Genomic DNA, 27,266 nt, shown 5'->3' on the forward strand with positions numbered 1-27,266 from the left:
CCATGATTCAGTAGAGCAGGGGTGGCGAACAAGTTCGACAAAAAGAGCCAAAATTTTAAACTGTGAGAGTCAGAGAGCCACACCACGCAGTGACCTGCCAAAACAGACCCGGAAGCAATGTTCCCTCTAATTTTTTTTCGATGTGAGCAGAAAAGTATAGTGTTTGAGCGGCACATTTTCATGCCTGAGCACCCGAATTTTTTTCACAGATGTCACCTAAGACAACAACGAAATCAGTATTATTTGAAACTCAAAGTTATGTTTCTTCAAGGTACCCGCTTAATTCAAAGTGTTATATAATATCAGTATCACTTAACAACGCTCCTGCTTAGCAACCAAAATGTTGGCTCAGAAACTCTGGCATTTGAAGCACGCAACTCTTAAAGCTGTCAAGTTACAAGACCCTTGCACCCCTAACCCTTTAGGGAAAAAAACCCCCAGGGGTCTTCAAACCTGACAGCTTTAAAACTTGTGGACTTCAACTCCCAGAAATCCTCCTCCAGTCATGTTGCAGCGACGTCATCTGCGTGGATCTGCTCCATCTTTGCTTTCTTCATTGTGGGCAGGGCTTCTGCTGAAGATGCCGACGAGTACGAGTTGCCACCAGAATAACTGCTGCTACCTCCTCCTCCTCCTCCTCCAACAGAATCACCAGATTTGCTCCTGAGCTCAGCGCTGGGTTACCTCTGCCCCCTCCCCCTCCTCCGTGCTTTTGAGGAGCCATGAGGCTTTTTTTCCCCTGCTCCCCCCCCGCCTTCCTACTGGCTCCTGCAGCCTCATGGCTCCTCAAAAGCACGGCGGAGGAGGAGGAGGGGGCAGGGGTAACCCAGCGCTGACTGAGCTCAGCTGCTCCGAGCGGAGGGGAGGCGCCGCTGCCACGCGCGGAGATGCCGGCTGGAGCTTTGGCGGCTTCATCTCAGCCGCAGCGCCGGGCGGCAAATCCGGCAGTGCTGCCTGTTAGAGGAGGATGAGGAGGAGGTGGCAGCAGTTCTTCCGGTGGCGGTGGGGGCTTTGGGGCTTCACAACTAGCCTCAGTCGCCCCGTGCTCCTCAAAGCAAGTCTGGGGAAGTCCTTTGCAGGCGGCCCGTTCTAGCTGCCTGCAAAGGACCTCCCCAGCTTCCGAAAGGGAGCGCGCGATCCGAGCCACAGTATACTAAATAATGATAAGAGGCAAAGAGCCTCATTTATTTTGGCCGGGAGCCGCATGTGGCTCGCGAGCCGCGTGTTCGCCACCCCTGCAGTAGAGTGTTAAAATCTAAGCTTCCAGAGTTGAAGTTCACCATGCATCACGATACTCATCTACCTTCTCAACATGCCTTTTGGGTCTTCAATATGGTAACCAAAAGGCAAGTCATGGGAGAAGTCAGAAGATTATGGAACAGAGGAGCCAAGGGTTTGTCTGAATTATGGCATCAAAACAGCAGTGACATCAATTGTGTCCTCTGCTTAGGAATCCCATGATCCCAACACTACTAGAGAGAGCCAGGAAATTCTTTCTCCACTGACCTAGCCTATAATTAGTAAGCATCCCCTTCCACATTGATGCCTACAGTTTGGTGTCAGGATATTTTCAGCCCTCAAAAGAATGTGTGTTTAACAGACTTTGCTAAAACTTAAAACGATTCCCCCAAAAGTGCCATTTTAATAATACATAAGATGAATTAGAGGGTTGGGGAGGAGGGATTAACTTATACCTATAGGACAATCTGAGGAAGGCGAAGTCTAGGGCAGCCAAAGTAATAACCCAGAGAAAATAAGCTTTGCTGACCACAATTTCATTTGCAATTTTTGGCAGAGGTTACATATCAGAGTGGCAGTCCTCCACCTTATTTCCTTTCCTAAAACAAGCAGGACAGGGGCCGTTTGGCAAGTGGGTTGCTCAAAGCTCTCAAACTCATGGGGCAGCTCTGATATATTGTGCCTAATTGCCCCATGGTGGGTCTGTTTTTCCAACCACCAGAAATAAGAGAGCCAAAGCAGACACAAGCAAGCTCCTCCAATATAAATGGGAAGCGCTGGGCTTGATTAAGCCACCCTGTATTGTCATCCCAAAATCTGAGGAAGAAGTGAAGTCCAAGAATGAAGAGAAATACAATAATACAATACTAGAGTTGGAAGGGACCTTGGAGGTCTTCTAGTCCAACCCTCTGCCTAGGCAGGAAACCCTATACCGTTCCAGACAAATGGCTATCCAACACCTTCTTAAAGACTTCCAGTGTTGGGGCGTTCACAACTTCTGGAGGCAAGCTGTTCCACTGATTAATTGTTCTAAATGTCAGGAAGTTTCTCCTCAGTTCTAAGTTGCTTCTCTCCTTGATTAGTTTCCACCCATTGCTTCTTGTTCTACCCTCAGGTGCTTTGGAGAATAGTTTGACTCCCTCTTCTTTGTGGCAACCTCTGAGATATTGGAACAATGCTATCATGTCTCCCCTAGTCCTTCTTTCTCTTAAGCTAAACATACCCAGTTCCTGCAACCGTTCTTCATATGCTTTAGTCTCCAGACTCCTAATCATCTTTGTTGCTCTTCTCTGCACTCTTTCTAGAGTCTCCACATCTTTTTTACATCGTGGCGACCAGAACTGAATGCAGTATTCCAAGTGTGGCCTTACCAAGGCATTATAAAGTGGTATTAACACTTCACGTGATCTTGATTCTATCCCTCTGTTGATGCAGCCTAGAACTGTGTTGGCTTTTTTTGGCAGCACAAATGCCCACACAAGTGTATTTGAATATAAAGGCTAAACTTCTTATCACCGAGGAGACAGAAAAGGTAATTATGAGGATGTTTAAATTTCTTTTTCTACATTCGTTTGGAAGGAAAAGTGTTGGAGTCTTTAGAAGGTGGACTAACTGAAGAGTGTTAGAATAAATAGACACATTCTCAATAGTGAGCTGCTGGGTCAGCTCCATTCATAGATGGCCTCAATGCTATACCCGTTCAGGAGAAACAGTGATATGCAAAGTGCAGAAAGGAAGTAACAAACAGCAAGACAAATAAAATTAAAAAAAAATGTTAGAAGAAGAGAAAATAAAACAACAAATTGTTAGCACTAATTTATATGAATACCGTTCGTGGTATTTTTTCATACCTTTCTATTCTTGCTTCTACCACAATTTGCTGCTTCATACATTACCTTTTGTTCTTAAATCATCACACCTTATTCTTTCTCAGGATCCCATAAACTCTACACAATTACTTTTGGGTTTTTCCTTCTTCTCAACCCATTCATAAGTTGTGAATCCACATCCATTCTCTCTATTCAAGGAACCTGTCCCTTTATACTGATCCTCTTCTACATTGTCCCTCACTTTTGCATTTAATCCACTCATTTTTGACCTTATCTCTTCTTCTTTTATTATACATGCTTATTAAACATTCTATACCCTTGCATTCATTTTCACTACTTTTAACAAATATTCACTCCTGGCAAAAGGGCACATACTACCCTGGTTGTCTTTCTACCTGTATTTATGAATCTTTATTAGTCATTGTATCAAGATACACAATAATAATATCGAGGTCTGAAAATCAAAGTGGAAAGATTATAGCATAAACTGGCTATGATGGTCGTTGATGGCTATTGGCACACTGGTTGCCATATCATGAAATCTTGGATGGCACTCTCATTTATGGGCAAAAAGCCACACTGCTTGGATTTGCACATATGCTATGCTGATATCTTGCGACATGCTAGATCCGTGATGGCGAACCTATGGCAGCACATGAGCCGTCAGCTCCAGCGTGCATGTGTGCGCCAGCCAGTCGATTTTTGGCCTTCACCATTCCCATGCTTCATAAAAGTCCCCGGAGCCTGGGGAGGGTGAAAAACTGGTCCAATGATCCTACTGGAAGTTCATTTCCAAACTTCTGGTTGGCCCTTTGGTCCATTTTTCACCCTCCCCGGGCTCCGGGGGCTTTCCTGGAACCTGGGGAGGGCAAAAATGGCCTCCCCCGGGGCTCCACAGTTGGGAATATTGTTGGGAATAACTCAATGCATGTGAACACCAACATCAGCTAAAGAATTAACAGCTGTGATTTCACACGGTTGTGTACATAATAATGAATGCCGTGAGCATTGGCAAAATCACCATCAGTCATTTGCAAAAGACAGCTTTACTTGGGACAGTTTGCATCCTGTGGTGATAATAACATCTGCTTATCCCAGGTCTTTGGGAAAAACTGGACAGGTGGATCAAAAGGCCAAATCTGGTCCAAACATCTAGCTGACTGTGTGATGAACCATAATGTGCTGCCCAACTTCCCACAATTCAGGTGCTAGATACATTACTATTATATGCTATGTTGTATTAATTATATTATATATAATTATATTATATTATATACAACTATATAATTTATTAACTTATTAAAGTCGAGCAGAGTGGTGTTTCTCCTTCTTAGGATGCAAAGAAAACTCTTTATATGGCGTCAGGAAGGACAACTGGCTAGTAAATGTTTAACACCATCCAGTCACCCCGACTCTACCCCGAATTAAGTGATTACAGGGTTATTAAAATGAGTATTATTACATGTTAAGGTGCTGGCCTACAACTCAGGAGACTGAGTTTTAGTCCCACCTTAGTCATGAAACCCAGCTGAATGATCTTGGGTCCATCACTCTCTCTCAGCTCAAACTACCTCAGAGGGAGAAAACAGGAGGAGGAAGGAGTAATAAGTATTTTCTCCACCTTGAATTACTTATAAAGTAATAAAGGTGGGATAAGCAATAACATGTTGCCCACAGATTGTAATTTGGAGATACATAATACATATTGACAGATACTCAGGATGTTGGCTCAATCCATCTGTTAAGAAAAATAGAGGAATTATATATCTATACTTTTACTGGAAATTCTAGGATTTACTATATGAGAAACAAATATGAAATACTATTGCAGTACAATATGCTATTACCATTTCCTCTGCAGAAGCAGATGACAGCCAACAATTTGTAGTTACTTTGGCTCACATACAGCATCAAAACATTCCCCATAATAAGCTATCATACATTTCCTTTTTTTTAAAAAACACTTCACTTAAACATATAAAAATGCTGTAAGTCTACATGCTAATTGATAGGGAATTAGGCTCTTGTATATAGTTTAATAGGAAATTTAAGTAGAAAAGTTCTTACTGAAAGCAGAGGCTTTCTTATAAGTATAGTGTCAGAAATTTGGCCAAATTCTCAATTCGTTAAGCGAATCCAGCTTTCCTAATCACATTTTTTGCTGGGCTTTTGATTTTTTTTGGCAGAAAGTTGCAAATCACAATCATGTGACCCCAGGATGCTGCAACTGGATGTACCGTAAATGCTAGCCTATTGCTAAGCACCTGAACTATGATCATGTGACTATGGGGGGAGGGAATGGGACAATATGATGAACATTAAATGTGAATTTAGGTCATGACTTTTCCAGAGGAAGGTGTTGTAATTTTGAATTGTCATTAAACAAAAGGTTGTAAATCAAGAACTACCTGTATTAATAGACCAGTGGTCCCCAACCTTTCCTGCTTGGCGGCCCGGTGGGGGGGGGGATGGTTCCATGTGAGCAATAGGTACCTGCCTGCCCCTTGCGGAAGTGGAGCTATGTACACATACGCACACCGCTTACGTGGCCCACCTCCAAATGGGATGTGGCCCACTAGTGGGCTGTGGCCAGGAGTAGTAGTAGACTACCGACTACTGCTGATAACAATGCCGGGGTCCTCTCTGATGCTCTTTTGTTGCATGCCGTGGCACTTAATGAATGGCCAAGGAAGAGCTTCTTCTTAAACATGGGAGATGTTCAGACTCTTTTGCTAACTGTATTTGCTAGATAAAACTGAACATTGTGGCTGTGGTGAATGGCAAGGTGGCATGACAGTAATGCCAAGGATGGATAATCTGCTCACAATAGCCAGGTTGCATCCAAAATGGTTAAGTAACTAAGACAGGCACTACATATATTGCAGCTTAGCACCACATGAGGGATACTAGATAGGAGTATATGGTATATGGATAGTATATGGCCTTAGTCGCTTTTATCTCTCTCAGTTAATTTGGTTCCAAACAAATAGATGGAAAAGCGAGAGGAACAAAATGTCTTATACAACCAAAGTAAAGCCCCACCTTTCTCCACCCATCTCTCTGTGGCTCTCTTGTGACAAAGTGGCATTTCACATTTCTAAGAATGACCAACTCCCTTCCTAAGCAACGCTACATGACTTCCAAGACATTTTTTTGTGGCAGCTGCCTGAGTTCATAAAAGCACCACTGTTGCTTTTCTCCATTGGTGCTACAAGAACAGGTTTTCTTACCTCTAACTTTGATTCTTCTTCTACAGCAAAGACTTTTGGAAGGAAGCCTGGCCCTCTGCACATGCATCAAGATGGGGTTCCAACATTCCCCCCAGCTCCCCAAGACTGATGAGTAAGCATCTAAAGAAAGGAACATAGGGGAGGAGCTGTGAATGCACAGATCACCACTTGAAGAACAATAGTTCTTCATTATAGTTTCTGGGCATCACACACAGGGGAGAGTCATCAGCTTAACTCCAGGAACTAGGCAACTGCTTCTCTAGTTGAGAAGAACGACAAGACAGCCCTTCCAAATCCCACCACTCAAACAAAACAAATGCTTATCAAAGGACCTATAAGTAGTCCTTGCCATATGGCCACAATTCGGATCAGAAATTGTTATAATCCTGATTGCAAGTCGAGTCTTCATACGAAATAATAGGAAGAGGTTGTCTAATCTGATCTCATTTGCTTTTTTGTGAAAACTTGACAAAAAAATAAAATCAAATTAAAAATCAAAACCCTCCGTGGCACAGATCCAGGCTATTTGATGAACTCTGTTGTCCTGCTAAGAGGTGGGGAAGTAGGGCCCTTTTATGACTTGTGGACTTCAACTCCCAGAATTCCTGAGCCAGAACCTTAACATGTAACAAGGCTCCCTTTTTACAACTCTGTAATCTCTTAATTTGAGGTAGAGCCGGGGCGACTGGATGGAGCTGAGCATTTACTGGCTGGATGCCCTTCCTGACACCGTGCCGAGAATTCACAGACTTTTTTCTTTGTACCTTAGGAGAGAGAAACATCTTCTAATACCTAGGATTGCGCTCTTGACCCTCTGAGTGGAAGGTGAGCGTCTTCACCACTAGGCCACCATTCTGCTTGGCCTTAATATGTAATAATATATATAATTAATATAACATAGCATATGATAGTAATTTATACAGCAGCTGAATTGTCGGACGTCAGGCAGCACATTATGATTCACCACAGACTGATGGCTCAGGAACTCTGGGAGTTGAAGTCCACAAGTCATAAAAGGGCCATAGTTCCTCATCCCTGTGCTAAGATAAGCTTGCCCTATTTGTGCTGACAGAGGACGCCTGCTGTGGATCCCATTGGTCAAGGAACTCCCGCAGAGGAATTCAGAAGAAGAGCCTTCTCTGCTGTAGCCCTCTGGAACATCCTGCCCACTGGGGTGAGGTTTGCCCCCATCCTTTATCCTTCTATAAGGGCCTCAAGATTGGCTCTGCTGGTTGGCCTGGGGACCCAATAGGGAAGTACCACATGAGAGATGGCTACTGGACCAATTAACTGACCCCACCTTCCTCCTGTGCTTTCTGCTCCCCTTTCCTGCTCTTCTTTTTGCTTATTATTGTATTTTTACTGCTTTATTGTTTCATTGCTTTGCTAGTGTCATGTTTCAATTCTGTTTTATCATTTTGTCCGTCCTACTGTTGTAAGTTATCCAGAGTAGCCCTACGGTGAGATGGGTGGCAAATAAATATAAGAAACAAACAAACCAATAAATAAAAACATATGGGAGGAGTGAGGTCCCAGGACTTATTTCTTATTGCAAGAAAGAGGCCCTTTGACATAGAAGACATATCAAAAAGCTGCACACCATGTTGTCTCTCTCTGCCAAATATTGTCACTGGCTTGGAGTCTCTTTATGGTTGGATCACTGACATACATTTCCATAATGCAATACTATCTGTGGTCTATACTATCCTGTACAAGTGTCTTAGGCTATCACATTTATTCATCTTTTAATAGTGCGATAGTAAAAAGCTACCCACACAATAAAGACTATGTTCAATGCGATGTTGTAAAGTAATCCTTGTTTAAAAATAGCTGGGAGAACTTTGATTTGGAGAATCTGGGTTCAGAATGGAAATAGTACATCTTTAAAACCTTTGAAACATTACAAAAAAGAACTAAACTAATACAATCAATTGGATGGATCGATCGATATCTCTCACACACAAGCTAAATCATTCGCTAATTTCAGATTTTGCAAAATGCATTAATGAGCAGCTTTTAAAACTGTGGAAGCTCTGGCTACATTGGAGAAGGTTTTTAAAGAGACCAAACTACATTTACTACTATTAATAGAAATTCTCAATTTAAAAAAAGGAATCAAAATGAAATATTTAATAGAGTGTTGGAATAGCCTTTATTGCAAAATCAGTGACAGCAGGCTTTAAGAACTGTTATGTATGCTTCCTGTAATTTAAAAACTCATTTAATCTAACAAAAAGTCCTTTTTGAAGACTTATTGCATTCGTCAGAAGGATGCCCCCCAAAGCTTAGCTGTTACCTTTTTCACACTAGTGATGTAACAAATTTGAAAAAAAACTTCCAGTACATAATATGATTGTTTTAATGGACTAGTAACTAGAAATAGAGATGACTGTATGTCATGTACATAAGAGTTCCTTTAACATTTAACGGAAAAAAAAATCCACACAAAAAGGAAAAGAAAAATCTGCATCATGTTCTACTTCAAGCAACCAATTTTTCATTCTATTCTTGTCCTTCATTCCATTCTTGTCCTAATCTTGAACCCATTTTGGGTTTACCTGTGCTGACTATTGCATGAACCGGAGTGAAGGAAATGTGAGTAAGTCCACCTACTACTGAAGGCAACTATTCTACAAATCATCCTTTAAGCAGGAAGAATTGTATCTGTTGAACTAATAATTGAACGGTTAACTCCAAGACAATTTTGATTCATCCACCCTGCCTTGTATGAAGGATCATTACAATGGTATCATCTTTTCCATGTAATCCCCTTATGTGTTCCCACTGCTTGTCTTTTTTCCTATCCTGGAAAAAAAAAACTCCATCTCTCATTAATTCATTTTGATTGGCAGGTATAAAAGCTCCCCATCTGAAACATCTATTAAAACTAAAGGATATACATTGAGCGTGGTGTACCTGTGAGTCAGCGTACTTCTATAAGCGCTCAAAGAGAATTGAGCGTGAATGTATTATTTTGATTGGTAAAACGGGTGGGATATAAGTCGTGGGAAGGGATTTTCAAAAATCGGGCAAAGGAAAAACTCAGCCCTCAGATGTTTCCACGCATCAGCAAAGGGAACGCACAGCTTGCTTTCCTTGAACACCGCCTTTGTTTTCTCCCCACACAAATCTCCCAGTTTGAAAATCTTCACTTGAAAGCAACACGCTAAACAGCAGTGAGAAATGTGGTGGCAGCCGTGTGGGAAGCAGAGAGGTAAGGAACCAGAGTTCAAGTGCACTAAAGATTTGCTCACTTCATGCCGCACAGGCAGAGAAAACGGGAGGGAGAAGCAAGCCCAAAGAAGAGACCAACAAACTCAAATGGAAAACCAGCAGAAGGGTAGGATAGGCAGGGAAATCATATAGTGCACGTGATTTTTTTTAAAGCTGTAAACAACCCAGTCACTCTAATTAGATAGACGATAGATAGATAGATAGATAGATAGATAGATAGATAGATAGATAGATAGATGATAGATACTGTAAGATCTGAGCTGCAAAAATCCAGATAACCACTAGAGTAGCAAGTTAGTTTTCTGTTTCTTTTTCTTTGCTGAAGGAAAACCATATAGTACCCATAATTCTTTTAGCTGTAAACAGTCCAGCCACTCTAAAATAGATAGATAGACAGACAGACAGATTGCAAGATCTGAGCTGCAAAAATCCAGATAACCTCTAGAGAGTAGCAAGAGTTAGTTTTCTGTTTCTTTTTCTCTGCCATGTAAGTTTTCTAGATGTCCACAGTCCAGATCCAATAGCCCTAGCACATGCACTTTCTAAGCACCTGTTTTGTCAATGGCATGGGTAAGTATGTTAAAACTATACAAGGAAGACCACCTACCTACGTTCTTTTCTTCCGCATAACCCTACTTCAACAGCAAAAGAAACTTCTTGGAGGGGGGAAACTAAAACCCTCTATGTGTCTCATCTGCTTTCTCTTGTTTGATTGCATTTTTGGCTTCTTCAAAGGATTAAGACACAAGTCAGCTCTGACTCTCAGGGACGATGGGAAGGCTAGCTGCCTTTTGCAGAAGGCTGAAGTGTCAAAGGAGTGATGGGTGCCACTGGGAACTTCATGAGCAGGGTGGGAGTCTCCGGAAGAGGGATTTACTATATTTATTAGAATCACACATTGCCTTATCTTTGGAGAGCTCATACTAGTTTACACATGCTTGCTGAACAATTTTTTTTTATCCAGGCTGCTAATATATCCAGAATTAGTAAAGCTATATAGTATGGATTATACTCTATTAGCATCAATGACCTACTACTCTTCACTCTATTTGCTTGTCTTACAAAAAATACCAGTGCACAACTAACAGAAATCACAATTTCTAAAGTACAGGTAGTCTTCGACTTACGATCACAACTGAGCCCCAAATTTCTGTGGCTAAGTAAGACAGTTGTTAAGTAAATTTTGCCCCATTCTACCATCTTTCTTGCCCTAACCCATTGCAGTTATTAAGTTAGTAACATTGTTGTTAAATGAATCTGGCTTTCCCACTGACATTGCTTGTCAGAAGGTCTCAAAAAGTGATCACATGACCCCGGGACACTGCAACTGTCGTAAGTATGAACCAAGCACCCAAATTTTGATCACGTGACCAGAGGGATGCTGCAACGTTCATCAATCTGTAAACAATGGGCATAAGTCACTTTTTTCAGTGCCGTTATATCTTTGAACGGTCGCTAAATGAACTGTTTTAAGTCAAGGACTACCTGTAACTGCTTATTTCAGTTATGCCTTTCACTCAGGGCAACTAATATTCAGTTATCGTGCATCTGGATCTATTTTGAGCAAAAGCCAAGTGAGCAACATACATCAACAAGAGGATGTTTTCTGTGTGTTATTAGTTCTAAATACTGAGTGTGTTTGTAGTTAAACATAATGGGCAAAACTGACCACATTTTTATAAAGAAAAAAAATTCTTTGATTCGAATCCTCAGCAATGGGGAGACAGGTTGCTGAACCAAGAAGATGTAAAGTAGGGGTGTCAAACTCAAGGCCAGTGGGCCGGATCCGGCCCGTGGGGTCCTTAGATATGGCCCACGGGGCCGCCCTGGAAACAGTGAAGGACCGGCCCACAGTGCCTCTGCCAGTGAAAATGAAGCTCCATTTTTGCAGGCAGAGGGTTTCAGGAGGCCATCCCAGCTAAAAGCGGAGCTTGGGAGCCCTTTTTCGCTGGCAGAGCGTTCGAGCCAGCATAGACGCTCCTGACACGAGTGACATCAAGTTGGCTATGCCCACCCCGGCCCCTAAGGTCAAACACAACCCTGATGTGGCCCTCATGAAATCGAGTTTGCTCTAAAAGGTGCAGAGTGCCAAGACACCATTGACAGATGTAACAGACTTTTTGTTAAAAAAAAGAAGAAAAATGGATTTTCCCTTCTAATGGTCTGGAGGAAATCTCTTCACCTTGTGTTAGACATGACATTTTTCTCAAAGGACCTTTGGGCCACTTTGTTAATAAAGAGGCTCTCTATCTGAATGTATGGGCTGATCGTTATGAAATCCAAACAGAGTTAAGCACAAGGGGTTGGCGATATTGCATAATCCCTTTTACTAATAGGCAACACAAATTCCAGGGAGAGGAGGTTTCTAGAGTTAGCTTAGTCTTACTTTGCTTCTACTCTCAAACCAAATGAGAGGAATCACAATTACACCTAACCCCTACCAATCCAGCAAAAACTGCAGGCATCCCTTAAGACAGGGGTGTCCAAACAGCAGAGCTGGCTGGGGGATTCTGGAAGTTGAAGTCCACAAGTCTTAAAGTTGCCAAGTTTGGACACCCCTGCCTTAAGACATACAGACGCACAAACGGATACAGATATAACTCCCCGAGCATGGCCCTAAACTTTGTGAAACGGAGCACTCTGGTTTTATTATAGGAGGCTGAAGCAGTACAACTTAATATTGTAAAATATTTTTAAAGGTCACTTCTAGAACTACACAGATAATCCTTAAAGTCACCAAGATTTGAAGGAAATGTGACTTGTTTTCCAGGAAGGGACCAGCCAGGCCTTTTACACTAAACTACCTTGAGGGAAGGGAAATAAGAAAATGGGAATGGAAGTTGCATGCAAAGGAAGCCTGTTGTGAGCAATGTGATGTTCAAATACCAGTCTATCCTATTCATCCAAAAGGCCAGAAGTTTACACGTTACAAAAGAAGCATCGGAAAAGGTGTGAAAAACAAAGCTTTGGAACAAACTTTCAGAAAGCTGAAGAGGAGACAATGATCTTTTAGAACTATATGTTAGTTCTTCTTTTGTACCTGCCTTGAAATTGCATGGAAGCCTATCAAGGTTGGATTTTGCAGCCGCTCTGGTCTTTAAAATACACTGAAATAATATGAGGGAGAGGGAGAAAGAGAGAGAGGGAATGAGAGAGAGAGAATATTGTAAAGGGCAAGAATTAGAGGTGGACTATAGCAATGTAACCTATTATGTTATCTACGTCTTTTTGAAATTTACTTCTTCCTTTTTTAAATTATATACTCTACATATTCAAGTTTGAATGGCTTAGAGAAGACAAATGCTAAGCAACAACTCACATGTGTTAATTTCACTCAGAATTTAAACCAACAGGAAGTTTAAATTAATTTGGTGAGCCTCCAGCTTCATACCATTCTATTTGTGGCAATTATTTTTAGTTTTTTTTTAAAAAAGAAGGACCTTCTTTAAAAAACTGCAATATGCTGGATTATAATTTTAATTAGGAAGAAATCTTATTTGGAACTACAGTACTATAAACCTAAACGAAAGTGGATAGAACAAGAATCTCATTGCAAAATTATACCAGCCAATTTTATTCGGTTTTCTGAATCTTGATAGCATTTTAGAGACATTAACAATAATTTAGTAATGCAATAATAAAGGAACACTGGAAAGGTATGGTTAGTTATGGCAGTTTTGTAAGAAAGAATCTGAAACAGTAGCTCTTAGCTACCAGACACACATTTCCAAGTGTTCAGAAAAAAATACTGCCTGACAATAACACACCTTACACTCTCCTGTAGCATTTTCACATCCACACATTTTAAATTTCTACTGATTTCAGTGAAGAACTTCAGTACGCTTTTAAACCTTCCCTTCAGAAAATCCTGTGGACAGACCAAGGTTAAAAATTTCACTAAATCATTTCTACATTCACACTGTGTGTTTGTTTTCCTTTTATTTTTCATACACACCAATTGTTGGTTTACTTTCCCAAGAGAGACCATGGCATTAACAAAAGATAAGCCCTTTTGGAAGGGTTTCTATTTCTTCACTTCTCTTACTACTTACTTTGATCACTTCAAAATAAAATTCACTCTTAACTTATCTACACATTTTACTTTTTCTCTTCCCTGTCCCCTCACTCCCCCCCCCCCGCAAAAGCCCCAGGAGATAGTCAACAGATCGCCAAGATGCTGAATCAACATATACAGTACAACGGAAAAATGAGAGATAAACAGAAATCAAGTATATCCTTTCTGCCAGGGGGAAATCAGAAATAATGGAAAATTTTCCCACTAATTTATTTTATATTTTTATTTGTTTATGCAGTGCTCAACTTCCTTATTTCCCCAGATCCACAGCCAGCTTTTCCTCAAATGCATCACTCCTCCGAGGGAAGGAAACAGTAACTTGATTTTTACAATATCAAGATTAGAATGTGAGTTGTGGTAAATTGTTCCCTAAATAGCTCTACTCCTTATCATTATGTTGACTCCTGAAGCTCCAATCACAGTCCTATTCCTCTGAATTATCATTTTTAGTTTTATTATCAGCAACTGGCATGCAAGATAACCAAAATTATCAGGGTGAGTTCATATGATCCAGACCATCATATGAAACTTAAGGTATTTCAGAAGGAAGGTACCAAAAAGTAGCTTGTTTGTGCTGATACTTAAGAACATCAGTAACATAAAAAGTAGAACTCAAATGAATGGTATCTTTTATCTCTTGCTCTAAAGCAGGGGTGTCAAACTCAAGGCCCAAGGGCTGAATCCGCCCCATGGGGTGCTTAAATTTGGTCCGTGGGGCCGTCCTGGAAATATCAAAAGGACTGGCCTATGGTGCCTCTGGCAGCTAAAATGGCCCACACCTTGTTTTCACCCTCCATGGCCTCCTACAGCTTTCTGCTGCCGGAAAAGGGCCCGAAAATGGGGCCAAAAATAGCATGTGTCCAGTTTTCAGTCCCAAGGGCTGAAAGGGCCAGTGCTGCAGGAGGCCATGGAGGGCAAAAATGAAGTGTGGGGGGCTGCATGCGGACCTCCTTTAACCTGTCTTGGCCGGCAGGGGGCTGCAGGAGGCAGCCATCCCATCTCCACTCCCCCCGGCCACAGAGAACTACAATGCTGATCCTGCCCTCGAAGAAATCCAGTTTGAACACCCCTGCTCTTAAGCATCCTCTAATCATCCATGAAAGATTAAGAAAAGAAGCAGGTTTATCTGTCCCAAAGGTGCTTTTCAAAAGGCAACTGGACTTTCTTGGGTTTTTTTCCTTGAAAGCTTTTCACTTCTCATCCAAGAAGCTTCTTCAGTTCTGGCTGAAGAACTTGCATTCCCCACCATTCAGCCAGAACTGGAGAAGTTTCTTGGATGAGAAGTGAAAAGTTTTCAAAGAAAAAAACCCAAGAAAGTCCAGTTGCCTTTTGAAAAGCACCTTTGGGACAACGATGACCCGGATGATTGGAAATCTCCAGACGCCAAAGCCTGCCTGTTAACTCAGAAAACATCTCCTATTAAGAAGTAGCATTAACTATGGTACATTTGCTCAAGTACCCCATTCTCTAACAAAATTTACATTGATTTTTTTCTCCAAAGAATACATGAGTTAACTAGTATCCTGTTCTTAAATTCCAAGGAGTTGTGATAATTAGTTTCCTTTACACGGGCATGCATTTTACAGGAAACACTACGCTATCTAAGAAACACGTTTATCGTCTCTTAGCAAAACTGTGCAGCAATGAAAGCTTAGCTACATAAATTTAAATTAATCATCTATTACTACAGGTGATATTTATTACAGTTCCTCTTGAAGTATAAGTTATCGCGGCGTTTACTTCCACCTGGATGTACCAAGCAAAGCTTTAGGGATCTACGCAGTTAATCATTGAAAGAGATATTGCAGAAGGAATTTGGGATGATTAAAGTAAGACTAATTTAAGCTGTATTTCAGATCACACAGCCGTCTAAGGATGCTTGTGCTGTCGCTAAGCAAATAGCTTCCAACTGCTCTCTCTTTGGGTTCTGCTGACAGGTTCTTCCACTGGCAGAAAAGAGCTTTTCAAGTAGAGAAACTAGACAGAAATTGTAATTAATAAATAAAGAGGAGAGCTTTGGGGCACTTCTAGAATTTCCAATTTTGGGGATGGCAAGAATAAGAAATTAACAGCTTCCTTGACATTTTCCTATCCTGTTAAGACTCCTGCAGCTCTGCATGAGGATTCCATTCATGGACAGTGTGATAGGTGTGCAGCTTTTAAGATAAGCTGCATGTACCTGCTTTAAGGTGCTCTCAGTTTAGCTAGTTAAAAATGGGATGAAGTAGAATGGCAAGTACAATGGGCAGATTTTTCCAACATAGTATAACCACCTTTTTTCCCCCACAGTATGATTCAGACAAAACCTAACCTCTTTATCCCTGTCAACTACAAATTCCTAGAGGGGGGGGGGGAAACCCTGTCATTTCCTGCTTTCTACACTTGCAGTGTGAAAAGAGATTTATGATTAACAAGGTTGTCACTATCAGTAGCAAGAGAAAAGCATATAGCAGCATAGAAAGCTTCTAATAATGAGTCAAGCCATTGGTCCAGCCGCCATACAACTAAGATGACAGCAGCTCTCTAAGGTTTCAGTCTTGATTTCACAAGCCTTAATTGAAGATCCCTGTCATCTACTGCATGCAAAGTAGGCGCTTTACTGCCGAGTTATGATCCTTCACTACTACAATTTTTAATTTAGGTTTCATCTGTGTCCATGAATGTCCAAATCCTGACGTTCCCAATGGTAGCTAATTCCAATGCTCCTCATCCTAAATTTGGTGCTTTCCTTAAACCTTCCCCATTTTTCCATGGAAAGAAGCATCTCAAAGCTTCTCAGGAATGTAGAATTTATTCACAACTGTTACTTACTTTGCAATAAAACCACTGCTTTTAGCTATAGCTACAAAAGCCATCACATTCTTTTCTATATATAGGCAGACAAGACAATTACAGGTCAAACAAAGTCAAAGCAGAAAGAAAGGGAATATGATTCAGAAGGGTTTTCTCATTCTCATGACAAATAGAAAACTATTCTTTTGTTAAAAGCAATTGAATGAAATTCCCAAATCAATCGTAAAACCAGAGGAATTTAAAGAGCCACTTCAGAGGTACCAGGAGAACTGAAAGAACCACTTGGAAACAAAGATAAACTAGAATGGTATTCACAGGTGAGTTCAGACAGATGTTGTACAGCAGTTTTTATGGCAAAAGGAATAGATTTTCAATATGACATAAATATCATTACTACATGCATTATGTACTGGAATCAATAAAAGTAATACTGTTGGCTTCCAGAGATGTCTTACTAATCATTAGCAGAGTGCACCAGGTTCAACTGAAGGAACAATCCAGTTAATCTTATTTCCAGTGACTGCACAAGTCAGTTATATAGCTGATTCTATACAGTCTGGATCCAGACCTTGTCAACGTTAAAAGAGCAGAAGCATCCAGGAAATGTATCATTTATTTAAATATAGGCAACTTCAAACCAACTCTGGGCTTCCTTTTTATCCTGGTGCTTTTTAAAATTCCTTTTAGTTCTGGGATAAAGTATGGTTAAAAATAACCCAATGACTTTAAATCCCTGTTCATCTTGACAGGAGTTTAGAAACCCTTTGTCACTATGGAGGAGAAATACAGCTGCCCAGAGTCTTTTCAAATACGGTAGCTATAATCAATTTTACACTTGAGGCACTACCAAAAAATCTTGGACTGCACTTAGAAAATCTGCACATTGACAATCTTTTCATCTGTGAACTGCAAAAGGCCACACTGCTGGGATCTGCACATACACTATGCCAATACGTTACAACTTGGGAGTTCTTGGGAAGAATCTGACAACTATGAAGGGCAAACCAACTAAAGAACTGGTAGTTGTGACTTCAGATTATCCTGAACAGAAAATAAGTGCAAAAGGCAGCTTGACTTGGAACAGCTTACATCCTGTGACAATACCAACACCTGCCTATTCCAGATCCTTGTAAAGGACTCAATAGGTGGATAAAAATGTCCAGTCCAGTATAAACATCTGGCCACCTACTGTATGTGACCAAACATAATAATAATACATCTGGTTGACTGTGCGATCAACAATGAGAATACTTTGTAGTGTACAAGCTTCAAGTACCTCTAGTTGGCACCCAAGGTGCCTATTGGGTGCTAACAAAAATAGCACCCAATAGGCACCTTGGGTGCTATCCCAAAATAACTGGTGCGCTGCTAAACACTATTGGCATTGGCAAAATCACCATCAGTCAATTGCAAAAGGCAGCTTCATATGGAATAGCTTACATCCTGCGACGGTACATTTAACACCATCAAATAACAACAACCTGCTTATCCCAGGTCTTAGGAAGGACTTGATAGGTGGACAAAAATGTCAAATCCAATCCAAACATCTAACTGCCTATCAAGATGGATAAAAATCAATGATATTTTAATTTTTTAAAAAAATGGATTTTTTAAAATTTAAATTTGATTTTTTAAATTTTTATCAAATTTATTTTAATAAAATGCTTTTGGAGTAAAAATCTATCTAAAGATAATTTTCTATTTAAGATACATTAATAATTTAGTTTATTCAGCATGAAATGGAGCTTAGTTAAGTAGCATGAGGATATGTATGTATGTATGTATGTATGTACGGTATGTACGGTATGTATGTATGTATGTATGTATGTATGTATGTATGTACTGTCAGTAAGCAGCAGATCAGGAGGAAATGACAGTTGCTCTTTAAAAATTATGATTTACATCGTGATTTAAATTGACTAAATTTAAATCCACCCTGTTGCCTATAATAACGTAAAACATGGTTTGATCTTAATTATGATGAATGGCAATGAGATATAAGGCTAACCATAGATAACACTGAATTAAAAGGGACTGCAAAAGCAGAGAAGGTAAGCTCCTAAGCGCTACACTCAGGAAGCTGGCTAACTTTTCATCTTTGAAAATCCGGGGGTGGTGGGGGTGGGGAATGCTCTTTCCAAGACTCATCTGTGCATCACAAACAGCATGTTGATTTTTAAGCTTCAGGAGGATTCCAAGATCCCTGGAGTTTTATGAGAATTAAAGCCTCAAACATGGGAAGTTGATTCCTCCCTGATCTAAAGGGACCTTGGTATTCTAATGCACATAATATGGATGCCTGTGAGATACTGTCTCAGAGGGGAGAATAAAACATCCACTACTCCACAAACTATTTCTAGAGGGGCCTTCAACAGCTTTCATAAAGGAATAGCTACTTTAAAAAAAATCTGTAGAACAATACATCTAATTGCAACAATTTCTACTAATTCTAATGCTTACCTGAACATTCTCCTTTCAAAATATATTGTTCTTATTTCTATTTCCAACAGCAGCACTGTCTGTACATTTGACATAAGTGAGGATTATTTTGTATTTTTATAAATTAACGCAGGCAGCTCTACCAATTTCTAAGAGATTTGTCTTTAAAAAATTCAAAAGACATTGTTTTATCCTTTTCATGACAACTGAAAATACTCACCCTCAACGTGAATATAGGTCAAGAATTTGGTTTATTTTTATGAATCTGCATGTAATTCTTTGTGTATAATGCCATATCTTAATGTATGTTTCTTTTATGTTTTACTGAGTTGATTCAATTTTTTAGATATTCTGAGTCACTCAGGATCAGCAGGTCGGCAGCATACAAGTTTAATAAATTATCATTATTATTAATTGCCTGTAGAGTTGGGGATTTTTCAAATTGTAATTCAAATACTATTGTGAATTGCAAAGTTAAACATGTGATGTGCAGTAAGTTTTTAAAGCAAATCATTTATACTGAAGGCAAGTGCTAAGTAAGAATATATATATATATATATATATATATATATATATATATATATATATATATATATATATATATATATATATATATATATACATACATACATACATACATACATACATACATACATACATACATATATATATAATGTTGGGGAGTACATGTGACACATTGTTTCAGCTTTAAAGAATGCAAAGTTAAAATGATATATTCTTGGCATGCAAAATCTTTTAGGATTATGTACCCCCCCCCCTCAAATCTCTTCTTTGGTAACTTTCTTGAAATGTTCAGTTATGAATTTGAAGTGCAAACTTTGTGGAGCAAGAACGTTTGTTTAATATTTGGTTTAATAGTAGATATAGGTGCTTTGTTATTTTAATCAGTTTTTTTCTCATTTTTAAAAAGAGAATCATTATTAACCCAAGAGCAACTAAATATCTAAGGAGCTGAAACAGAAATAAATGCATTATTCTATAGATTTGATAGACTGGAAACTAGTCCAATCATCCCATAACGTACTCCATCATCCACTGACCAGTATTGCTACCTTCACTTACATCTCACATTATCAAGTGAGTCATTTCATATTATAATTGTGGGCATGGAGAATGACGACCCATGAAGGATATTGTCACATCTACAGTATATCCATTGCAGTTTGGTTCTATTGTGGTTTGTTTTAAAGGCAACTATCTTAGATTTGCTAAAAACATGATAATGAAAATATGGTTTTCCTCTCCATCTAACCATTTCTTTTTTTATCCAATTTGTCCCCAAGTCATCTACAGCCAAAACTTAAAAAAATTATCATGAACAATAATATGCCAGTATAGTTTCCTTGTCAATCCCACTTTGCTTTGCTTTCCAAAAAATAAAATTGCCTTCCACGATTTACTATGATGTTTGAATTTAGATGGATATTTCCCCCCCCCTCAAAACATCAGGAATGGTGAAGACCACAACTAATCGTAGCTTCTGACTATGGCTTGTGGAGGTGGCAAGGGAGGTAGAATTAGAGCTACTGATTCCGACATCTCAATAAACAAACCATGGCAAGAGCTTTTCTGGGATGAAAAATCCAAAATAGATTATACATTAATATACTGAACTTTCATCATGAATATATAGTTCTTAAGAGTATTAATAAGACATTCTCAATCCGGCCAGGATCTTACTAGCTGCCACAGGTATCCCTTGCTGAGACTATGCCCAATCATAAATTCCACTGTTCTAAAAATATCCACTGTCAATATACAATTTCTTTGCAGTAATATAAATTGCTTTTACAAGCTTTCTGCTGCAAAAGTCATTTCCACACTGCAGTGCTGCAGTGAAGGGAACACCTGGTGTAGAAACCTATCCAACATTTAATTACTAAACACCACTCTCAGTAAAACAGTAGCTTGAGTGCACAAATATTCTGTACAAATCCTCACACCAAGACTGACCCTCTCTGACTCTACTTTACACCTCAGAAAGAAAGAAAAAAAAGCAGAAACCACTGAAGGCCTTTCTACAATCTCAGACAGCATGTATTTGCGAACTGCTTAACCACAACAGGATTTCACAAACTGTACGTTAGATATGCCTTTCCCTAGCTATGAGTGTCATTTCCACTATATAATCAGCCATTCTAGAAAGCCGCTTAATACTGACCCACAGCAAAAGATCAGTTGCTTGCTGGATCTCAGTCCCTGGCTGTTCTGTTTGTTAGCCAACAGCCTTTGGCTGAAATGGAAGTGGTACATAATCATTTTTGCCCTGCTCTCGATAATCCCTTTGGGTCACTGACATAGCTCCATGCTCTTCTAAACAGGGATCCCCCACCACTGGCACCAGGGCACAGCATGCCAGAAACCGGGCTGCACAAACAAGCGAAGCCCCATCCCTGGGATGCAGGCACCCCCACCCCCCCCAGTCTGCAGAAAAACCTCTCTCCACAAACCCGGTTTCTGTTGCCCAAAAGGTTGGGGGCCATTGCTCTGGAAAACACAGGAATCAATCATACTCCTAAAAGTACCGTATTTTTCGGAGTATAAGACGCACCAGAGTATAAGAGGCAATTTTTTTAAAAAAAGTAGGTAGGTAGATAGAGAGGGAGAGAAAGAGACAGACAGGCACTAGGTAGGTAGGGAGAGAGATAGAGAAATACAGTAGATAGGTAGGGAGAGAAACAGAGAGAGTGAGTAGGTAGGTAGGTAGAGGAATAGAGAGAAATATAGTAGATAGGTAGGGAGAGAGAGAAATAGAGAGAGATAGAGAAATATAGTAGGTAGGAAGAGAGAGAGAGAGTAGGTTGGTTGGTAGGTAGAGGGATAGAGAGAGAGAAATACAGTAGATAGGTAGGGAGAGAGTAGGTACGTAGGTAGATAGAGGGGGAGAGAGTGATAAATACAGTAGGTAGTTAGGGAGAGAGAGAAAGTAGGTAGATAGAGGGAGGGAGGGAGGGAGGGAGGGAGGGAGGGAGAGAGAGAGAGAGAGAGAGAGAGAGAGAGAGAGAGAGAGAGAGAGAGAGAGAGAGAGAGAGAGAAATACAGTAGGGAGGGAGGGAGAGAGAGAGAGAGAGTAGTTAGATGTTTCCAGGTATATTTATCCATGTGATGGAGAAAGAAATCTCTGACAATCTGCAGCACCTAAGACTTTGTTTCTGCTGGCACAGCACTTGATCAATGTAATTCTCATCAATCAGTTAAAGAGCTTTCCAAAAGGAAAAAAAAAAGTTTTTGCATTCTGTAAACCTCCCAAAAACAGCCCGTTTTTTTTTTCAAAAAAAGAGAGGCATGAATAGCCTTGGGAGGGCTTGTAGAGTACTCCTGGGGGGCGTGGGAGAGGGCAAAAAGAGCAAAAAACGGCCTGTTTTTCGCAAAAACGGGCCTGTTTTTTGTCAAAAAAATTGCATGCATACCCTTATGGAGGCTTAGAGAGTGCTGCTGAGGGGGCAAAAAAATGGCCCGTTTTTTGCTTATTTCTGCCCTCCCCAGCCCCCAGGAGCTCTCTGAAAGCCTCCATAAGGGTATGCACGGCCATTTTGGTGAAGGGGCGAGGCTTCGGGAGGCAAAGCTGCTGTATTCGATGTATAAGACACACACAGATTTTCGGCCTCTTTTTTGAGGAAAAAAGGTGTATCTTATAGTCCCCAAAATACGGTAAATGTGATTATATTGCTAGAGATACTGGAACTAAATGGAATTTAACAAATGGCTTGGTAGTAAGGACATTTGTGTATCCAAGTCTGATAAGAAATACAATTTTCAGGTAGTCCTCGACTTACGACACAATTGAGACTAAAATTTCTGCTGCTAAGCGAGTTCAGTCACTTTTGCTACATTAAGTGACTCTTGCCCCATCTCACAATCTTTCTTGCCACAGTTGTTAAGCGACTCATTGTAGTTGTTAGTAGTTAGTAACACAATCGATAAGTGAATCTGGTTTTCCCATTGACTTTGCTTGTCAGAAGGTGGCAAATGATGACCACATGACCCCGGGACACTGCAGCCATCATAAGTATGATGCCAAGGGCCTGAATTGCCCCATGGGGCTGCTGCAATTGTTGTAGATGTGAAAAATGGTCATAAGTCACTTTTTTCATTGTAATTTCAAACAGTCACTAAATAAACTGTTAAAAGTCAAGGACTATCTGTACTTATAAATGTTAAAAGGTCCCAAAAACTCTCTGCCATATATGTCCTTGTCCCATATATGCACATAGGTTTCTGTATTTTTAAGCAACCATATAACTATGATGACCAGGGCTGGACACGGAAGCGACATGAGTGAAGTGAAGACTTAATTCCCTTTTATTGCTCCAACCTTCCTTCAAAATCCAGGCGAGGCAAAGCAAGGTGGCAAGATGTCGGTATTCGTGTGTGTAGCTGGAAGAACGCAACACTTTTCTTGACAAACACCCTTCCCCACAGTGTCTCCTTAAATCCTATTCTCCAGGTAAGCCTGGGGACGAGGGGTGGGATGCCCTCCTCCCGAGACCCTGCACTGATCCTGCCTCCTCTCCATTCTCTGTGCTCGGGGATCAGGCAGGGGAGACGGTTGCTCCTCTGCCTGTCCTTTATATCTCCTCCCTCTCACTCAGTCATGCTGCGCTCTCTCTTCCTCTCTGATGACCCTTCCCAGGCCTGAGGGATCTGGGGCTGCCTCATCCTGTTCCTCCAGTCACTCCTTCAGGGCCAGAGAGGCTGCATCATCTTCCTCTGTCAGCCCCATCTTGGTCTCCTCCTCCTCGGACCCGGTGTCAAGCCGGCCTCCCTCAGCAACCAAGAAAGAAACCACTTAACTCCATTTTGCAGAATTAAGAGTACTTTTACTCTTACTGGTTATGAAAAGATAGCAGCTAAGCAAAGCAAGCTCTGAGGCAAAAGTGCCTGAAATCATACATATCAATATGTGACCAACCCCCTCCCCTTGGTAACCCTTACCCCACTGTCCAATCTGCAAATCCCTTAGGTGTCATGTGAGTTCCATCTTCAAGGAGCATCATCAGGTTGGTATGCAGGACGGTTGGCCTTGAACAAAATTTTTTATTGGTTTTACAAAATTTTTAGGAAGAAGGGTAATGGGTAAAGGTTACAAATTTTGACAGCTACATTATGCAGAAAATGGCACTTCCCCCGGTTCTCATAACTTTCACTTGTTAATACATTAAATAATTACTACTTAGCAATATTTTGACAGCATATTTTTACCTTATATCCTCCAGTAATTTCAATCTATTTTATATCAAACAGAAAACAGGACGGTTGGCCTTGACCAACACCAAGCACTAGTCTCCAGCATGAGCAGTAGACAGTGAGACCAAAACTCCCTTTTTACAATCTCTCCTGTACTTAAACTTCCCCTCCCAAATACCAGGGCCCCCCTCCCCGTTTCAATGGCAGCCGAAAGCAAACAGCGGAACAGAGGCTGACACCCGGTCTCCGACGGGGCCATGACAATAACTTTATATACGAATGAGCAATGGTGAGCAATTTAGCAGTAAAGCCAACTTGTGGAGCTTGTTCTAACTTACAGCTATAATTGGGACTGGGATTTCTGTTGCTAAGTGATGCAACCATAAAGTACAATGCCAAGTATCCATATTGATTAGCAAACAGGGCATAGATGTGAGTAGAAAAAAATAGGCGGAGGAAGTTGAAGCGCCCTGTGGGTTGTAAGTACAGGTGGGATGCCAAGTGCCTGAATTGTTTGTTTCTTTATTCAGCGTATGGCAAATACATGGACTTACAGAAGTTCAAATGTCCTGTCCACTCAGCCATCCAAGGACAGGGTAGTCCATGCCGAAAAAAATCAGACATTGGGCCGATGTAAGCTCTTAATGTTGTTTATCCGTTGCCATGTATTTAGGGAGCCAGGAGTTCTACAAAGATGTCTGACTGCCAACTGCTGTTAACTGCCTATTCTTCAATGTAGTTTGTCTGCCAATTGTTGCTAGTCGTTTGGTTCACACTTCCATGCTATCCAGGGTGTACCATGAGGAGGCGAATTAGCATCACACCCCTCCTGAATTGTTATCATGTGACCATAGGTGGCGCTGCAATGACAGAAACTTCAGGCACTAGTCATAACTGCCTTTGTTCAGTGCAGCTATAACAACAAATGCCGAACAAATGGTTGTTAAGTCAAGGACTACCTGTAATGAAATTGTTGTCCAGCAGTATAAAGTTTAGAAAAATCACCGGAGGGATTTCTCCCTTTACCAAATGAGGCTGAGGATGTCAATTTCATTATTTCAGCACCTGTACACTGACAGGCTCCTTAGTCAGCTGTTTCCATAATTGTCAAAAATAATGTGATTAATAAACCTATTAGTAAAGGGTGAGTGGATATTCACAACACAGTCCTTCTAATTCTGTAAGTTGATCTGGCTAACAGAGACATCCTTTTTGCTAATACGTGGGCTGGTTTCTTATGATTAGGAACATTATTTAAAATAAATGAATTCCCCAACCCCTTGCCAATATCAAGCTGTTTGGGAGTATACTTTTTTTTCTAATAGTCTCTTGATATAAAATTATATATTTTGAAGAAAAATTCACCACTGCATATCTGAATGAATATACAACCGAGAGCAAACACGGACATACATTATTGCTGCTTATACGGTATAAGAAACTGCCTTTTAGTAATATCAATACAGATTTAGTCTTTTTCACAGTTCCAAAGCCCTTAGATTTATTTTGCTCATCTCACAAATATTTTGTAAAAACAAAGATAGTTATGTCAGTCCTTAATAAAGAATAACACACAACCCCCACACCTCTTTTGCTTCATGCTAGGAAAAAATGTTTCTTTTACTTACTAACTTGGGTTCAATCAGATTAATTATTCTTTCTATGTCACCAGAAAAAAAAACCTGTAACCAAATACAATTTTCATTTGACAAAAAGATCTAGTAAAAGAGCCTGAGGCAGAGAGATATAGTGCTAAAGTACTTGCCTGACCTTTCATAGTTTTTAAAGATTAAGCTAGATGCCAAAAATTACACAACCTGACACGCGATAAACTAACCGAACTTTATTAAATGTGTGTAACCTGATAATGCTTTTAAAAATAAGTTATCAAATTCTAAACAATCTGTTATATGGAAAAGTTATAGGATTCTAAGAAAGTAACTGTACTAAGCATTACTGCCATTCTATTCCATTCATAGGTGCCACATTTGCTGCACAAAAATCACGAGGCCAGTTTAGTTGTAACATACATTGACTCCAATAGTGGAAGTGGTGGACCAGTTCACAGCATTAACCTTTATGGTGTTTAGACATTTTTGTTAAAGCTACTCAGAGACTTGCTAGCTGGTTTTTATAGATGTTTTCACAGCCTAGTGTCAGAAAATGTCAGAACTGATAAGGAAGAGAATATGTGTTGAGGGGAGGGACAGCAGGGCGCATCTCTTTATTATGGTTAAGGAAGGCTCACATTTCAGGTTCCCTGTCTCCATATGGCATTGCTTAAAAATGAATCAACAAATTTGCTTTGCCAAACACCTCTTGCTGCTACTGTATGAATGGTGACAGCCAAAGATCAACCAATATTTTACCCTCGTTTCCGCAACAACATAATCCTGAGCTAGGGGAAGTCTGTAATGCTTCTGCTTCTTCATTTTAAAGCTGCAAAATATTGATAATGCAGTATCCCAAGACACTGAACAAGAAACGCAGGGAAATCTAAATTGTTTACGTGCCAATTATAGGGATAAAACATGAACAAGCACTGCTCTTCTGTGCCTATCAACATCCGATTTGCTTACGTGGGAAGGGATTTTTCTTTCTTTCTTTCTTTACAAGTGAAAAAAAAAATTACCTCAGAATTAGACTGCTTTTTCCCCCCATGAAGAGAAGAAAACAGATTCTCCCTCTAGAACCCTGGGGCAGGAAGGGGGAGGGGGTGTCGAGAGCACCTCTTACCATTCGAGTCTTCCACTTCTTCAGCAGTAGTGTGGTTCTTGGAGGCATGTTGAGCATGAGAGGTTACAAGGCTGATAATTCGTGGTCTTGGTAGTGTCAATGCCTTCCCATGCACTTTCAGGGAGTGCTCTTTTAGCTGGCTGATTGTCATGGTGGAAAATGAACAGGAGGAACATTTGTACGCATGTTCACCTGTTTGAGCAAAACAACAAGCAAGTCATCAGCTCACAGGACAACAGGAGGGGGGGAAAAGTAGGGGGTGAGAAAGGAAGCTTGGGAGGGGGATATTTTTCTTCAAATGGAATCGGCAATGGGTCCTAACGAAATCCCATGGGATCCTCCTTTGGGTAGTCCTATAGAATAAAATCGTTGGAACTGTCCTATTTCCTTTAATCTCAGGACCAATGCTGAAACCTGGTTGACGTACTGGAAGCTGTTCTTTCCTTCAAACCAAAAGTTTTGGAAAGTGGTCTGTCACTGCTT

At 40.4% G+C, this 27,266-nt stretch overlaps 1 protein-coding gene across 19 annotated transcripts in view; it reads right to left on the bottom strand.

Moving 5' to 3' along the window:
• The window catches only part of ZNF462 (zinc finger protein 462), a 163,782-nt gene that overhangs the window by 37,297 nt on the left and 99,219 nt on the right, over positions 1–27,266 (bottom strand). For 12 of the 19 annotated variants that reach the window (XM_081940203.1, XM_081940207.1, XM_081940205.1 and 9 more), the window contains 2 exons: positions 26,784–26,975; positions 6,299–6,418 (listed from right to left, as the gene is read on the bottom strand). The exons of 2 other annotated variants lie outside the window; for them this stretch is intronic. In XM_081940203.1, coding sequence (XP_081796329.1) covers positions 6,299–6,418; positions 26,784–26,975 — 312 coding nt within the window. The remainder of the gene's footprint in view (positions 1–6,298; positions 6,419–26,783; positions 26,976–27,266) is intronic. 5 more of the 19 variants (XM_081940199.1, XM_081940193.1, XM_081940192.1 and 2 more) reach the window with 2 other exon arrangements.

This window comes from Natrix helvetica (assembly GCF_964273705.1).
Source record: "Natrix helvetica genome assembly, chromosome: 2".
NCBI classification, from domain to species: Eukaryota; Metazoa; Chordata; class Lepidosauria; order Squamata; family Natricidae; genus Natrix; species Natrix helvetica.